Source organism: Olea europaea, chromosome 18, assembly GCF_002742605.1.
Source record: "Olea europaea var. sylvestris chromosome 18, O_europaea_v1, whole genome shotgun sequence".
NCBI lineage: Eukaryota > Viridiplantae > Streptophyta > Magnoliopsida > Lamiales > Oleaceae > Olea > Olea europaea.
In genome coordinates, this window is record NC_036254.1 from 30468393 (window position 1) to 30472705 (window position 4313).

Here is a 4313-nt window from a genome sequence, read left to right on the forward strand (position 1 = left end):
CCATTTTCATCTACCTGCTTCGATAATTTCTATCTTTTGTCGGTTTAAAAAGATATAATTTTCGTGATTGAAAAATCAAAGAGATGACACAAATTAAAATTGTATATAATTATTAATGAAAAATAATAAATAAGCAACAAAAAGAAGCAAAAACATTTGAATGAGAAAATAAGAGGAGACCTTTAGTGGGTCACATAAACACGATGTCTTCAGGCAATTCCATGTGCCCACATGGCGCTGCTCATATCATAATACTCCTTTCGCACACAAACACATACTAAAATATACGTACAATTATATACACACTCTCCCTCTCGCCTTCCGTTTGTGCATCTTCATATCATATTGTTAATTTCCAAATCAAATTTCTGTTAATTAAATAAAACCCTCCACAACCCAGAAAGTTAATTCAGTTTCTTGAACTTATTCGAAAAATACTGCAAAAATGGAGAAGAACAGTGATGGGTTTGTAAGGGCAGATCAGATTGATTTGAAGAGTTTAGATGAGCAACTTGAGAGGCATCTCAGTAGAGCTCGGACTATGGAGAAAAACAAGAAAAATCAAGAAGATTTCCCCATGACCGCAGCCGCCGCCACTACCACCACCACAATCGGCGGCGACGGCGACGGCGGCGCTAATAGGAGGCAGAGACACGAGTGGGAGATTGACCCCTCTAAGCTAATCATCAAGGGCGTCATTGCACGTGGCACTTTTGGGACTGTACACCGTGGCATATATGATGGTCAGGATGTTGCCGGTTAGTCAACCTTTCATCTTCTTATCTTTTTTTCCTCCATTTTTCTGTTCTGTATAAAAAATTACTTTTCACTTTTAAAAAGTTAATTAATTTTGCTTCTTTTACTTTTTCTCATTTATTTTGTGAGTTTCCTTCATTTGTTTTTGTCTTTTGATTAGAAATATGCTTATTTTGCTGTGATTAAAAGCACCTTTTAGCTGCTCTTTAGGGCTTCAAAAGGTACTTTTAGGAAAGAGTAAAATCTTGTCAAAATTAATGTAAGTCTAAAAGTTCAGTCTTTTTAGTTAAAATTAAGCAGATAAATTAAGTGAAATGAGAAGAAAAGAATCATAGAAACCTCTAATCAATAGCAAAAACTGATTATTTTCAGGATAATAATAATCTGGTTGGTTGAATATTTGGGATGGGCGTAGGGGGTGTCTTTAGGATATACTTATGGAATCCGTGACTTATGGCACGGGTTTGGATTGGATTTGGAGGTGACAGTAATGACTTGGGGTGGTGTTTTTTCTGAACTTTCATGTGAAGCAACTGGTTGTTTAGTTTGACTTTTTAACAACCAACCAAAAAAAAAAAGAAACTGTCTTCTAGTGTAGTCATGATAAAGGAGAGATATTATTGTTTAGTCTGATGATAAACAAATGTAATTAATTAATGTCAATTTCAACCTAGAACCTGGGATCTTTGCAAATTGATTAATTTTAATATTCATCATAGAGTATAGTTTAGTGTTGTTATCAAGAACTTTAAGAAAATGATAACCCTTTTGAGCTATTAAATTGAAGATTTTGTAGATAAGATTATCGAGTATAAAATAATCTGATCCTAAGCAAGGATAGAAATAGTACTATGGATTAATAATGATGGAAAGAAGTTCAGTGTTAGTCCCAATAAACATTAGGATTGACTATATGACATTTTTTTTTTTTTTTTTTTGGCCCTGGTATTTAGTAGGTTATCTTTTCTTATAATCCAACACTCGTTTGTCCAATTTCTTAGGCTCATAGATAAAGGGAGGTTTACAGGGGAGCAAAGTTGTCGACATTGATTAACTATGGTTTGACATTGTAAAATTTAGCGAATTGGGCTCTCCTCTTCAGCAAACTTATTAGGATTTTCAATGCTTCACAAATCTTTTTTCTGTTCATTCCCTCAAAACAATCATTAACCGTCCATCAGTTGATCATGTTAGATTGATTGAATAGTAAAATAAGCTTTTGTTCTTTTACTTGCATTGGCTTGCACCAGTGAACTGAATGTTGCTCTGGCACAGTTACTATGCGATAAACTATAATTGTTGTGATTTTATTATTGAATTTTACTTTATTCATTATTAACATTTTGGTAGCTTCCGGTGATCAGTTAAACTGTTGGACTGGGGGGAAGAGGGCCACAGGACAGACGCTGAGATTTCATCATTAAGGACAGCTTTTACTCAAGAAGTTGCAGTTTGGCATAAACTCGATCATCCTAATGTAACTAAGGTCGTAATCTATTTCTGATATCTTTGCATTTATTTGATATATGTGGAGCCATGTTTCTAACCACATTGTCATTGTTTGTTGAGTTTGTCTTTAACATATGTGGACCCACCATTGCCGGGACAATTCCAGTTCCACAAGAAGCATGCTTCTTATAAGTGGAAATCTGTTATAGTTACTGGAAATAATTGTTTATCTTCCATTTAAACTTTATCTTTGGTTGTCTCTTTGCACTATTGGTCTTATCGCTTGTGTCTAAACCCGTTATGCAGTTTATCGGGGCAACAATGGGTTCTTCAGAACTTAATATTCAAACGGAAAATGGTCACATTGGGATGCCCAGTAATATATGTTGTGTTGTCGTTGAATATCTTCCTGGAGGTGCTTTGAAATCTTACCTTATAAAGAACCGGAGAAAGAAGCTTGCATTCAAAGTAGTTGTACAGATTGCACTCGATCTTGCCAGAGGGTACCTGTCGTTTAGATTTGGAATTCTTTTTCGTTAATATTCATTTGTTGTTTATATGATCTGTAGATAAATTAAATTCAATCTTCCGTTTTGCAGGTTAAGTTACCTTCACTCACAGAAGATTGTTCACAGAGACGTTAAAACAGAAAATATGCTGTTAGACAAGAACCGCACTGTGAAAATAGCAGATTTTGGAGTTGCCCGTGTTGAAGCCTCGAATCCAAATGACATGACGGGAGAAACCGGGACCCTTGGCTACATGGCTCCCGAGGTTAGTTATCCATCATTTCTTTGATATATATACTCATTCTAGGAGTCTCTGTTCAAAGTCAAAAATGTTTCATGTTCTTGCACGTCTCTTTTTGTTTATAGGAAAACTATCTCGATTCTTCTTAACTTCGTCAAATGGTATACCTGTTTGCTCATTCCAACAGTTCGTTAACAATGTTGTCTATCATGTTTTCAGGCCCAGTGTAGTACTATATACCCGACATGCTCAACTCGTATTACTTAATAGCTAGTGCATCATTAACCATTTCGCATTGGTTTCTCTTAAACTCGTAGAACTTGGAAACAGTCCCTCTCCCTCTTTTCGATTCCCCTAGAAAAGGAATGAAAAGCCGAACTTGTATTGATGGTAGAACTAAAAACCAAAACTAAACAAAAGAAGGCTGAGTCAACAACAAAATACAAATAAAAAATTGACCACGACTGTCCTATTAATGTCAGCTGCATGTCTAAATAATGAACTTCAGGTTCTCAATGGCAACCCGTACAATAGGAAATGTGATGTATACAGTTTTGGCATCTGTTTGTGGGAGACGTATTGTTGTGACATGCCGTATCCCGACCTTAGTTTCTCAGAAGTGACATCAGCAGTCGTTCGCCAGGTATTTGCATTTTTCTTCATTATATGTTTTATATTTATCAATCTTAGCCTCTGTTTGGCAAGAGTTTATAAATGATATGATTTTATAAATAGATTGAAATAAATGGTAGATAAGGTGATGATACTAGTGGGTCCACTGGAATGCATTTTTGAAAATGAAGTTTGACCATTTATAAATGATTCCTAAATTTTGCCAAGGCTTAATGTGGTTAAAAAAAAATTGTGATTGACTCTCTTCTTTTTATAGAACCTAAGGCCCGAGATACCTAGGTGTTGCCCGAGTTCCCTTGCTAATGTGATGAAACGATGCTGGGATGCCAACCCAGATAAGAGGCCAGAAATGGATGAGGTAGTTTCCATGTTAGAGGTCATCGACACATCGAAAGGTGGAGGAATGATCCCTCATGATCAACAACAAGGTTGTTTCTGTTTTAGGAAGCATCGCGGGCCTTGAAATTTTATGCTCAGGCTGATTTTCGACTATGTTTCTTATAGCTCCATTTCCTAACATTGAACTCATAATTATGGAATTTCTGAGCCAAAAAACTCTACAATGACAAGATGTGTTGTAAATCTTTTGGTTGGTGTATATCTTATTTGATTATTTGCTTCTATATTGCATTTGCTTATGTTCTAGCGTCCCTTTTTTTTCTTTTTCTTTTTCTCTCTTGTACTAGAAATAATGTTATAAACCTGTGTAGTGAAGGCTTAAATTA

The 4313-nt window shown here is 35.5% G+C and overlaps 1 protein-coding gene across 1 annotated transcript; it reads left to right on the forward strand.

Moving 5' to 3' along the window:
• The first annotated feature begins 210 nt into the window (after window positions 1-210).
• On the forward strand, window positions 211-4313 carry LOC111368122 (serine/threonine-protein kinase STY8-like). The gene is made up of 6 exons (XM_022989338.1): window positions 211-758; window positions 2121-2242; window positions 2512-2708; window positions 2805-2979; window positions 3464-3598; window positions 3845-4313. Exons 1-6 carry the CDS (start codon window positions 446-448, stop codon window positions 4049-4051), a joined length of 1149 nt encoding a protein of 382 aa, XP_022845106.1. The 5' UTR covers window positions 211-445; the 3' UTR covers window positions 4052-4313.

Excerpts from the sequence above, each read along its gene's own strand:
- LOC111368122 (XM_022989338.1), top strand. The coding sequence starts at position 446 with ATGGAGAAGAACAGTGATGGGTTTGTAAGGGCAGATCAGATTGATTTG. Across the intron at positions 2,709-2,804 it reads GCACTCGATCTTGCCAGAGG|GTTAAGTTACCTTCACTCAC; the intron begins GTACCTGTCGTT and ends TCCGTTTTGCAG. Across the intron at positions 2,980-3,463 it reads TTGGCTACATGGCTCCCGAG|GTTCTCAATGGCAACCCGTA; the intron begins GTTAGTTATCCA and ends AATGAACTTCAG.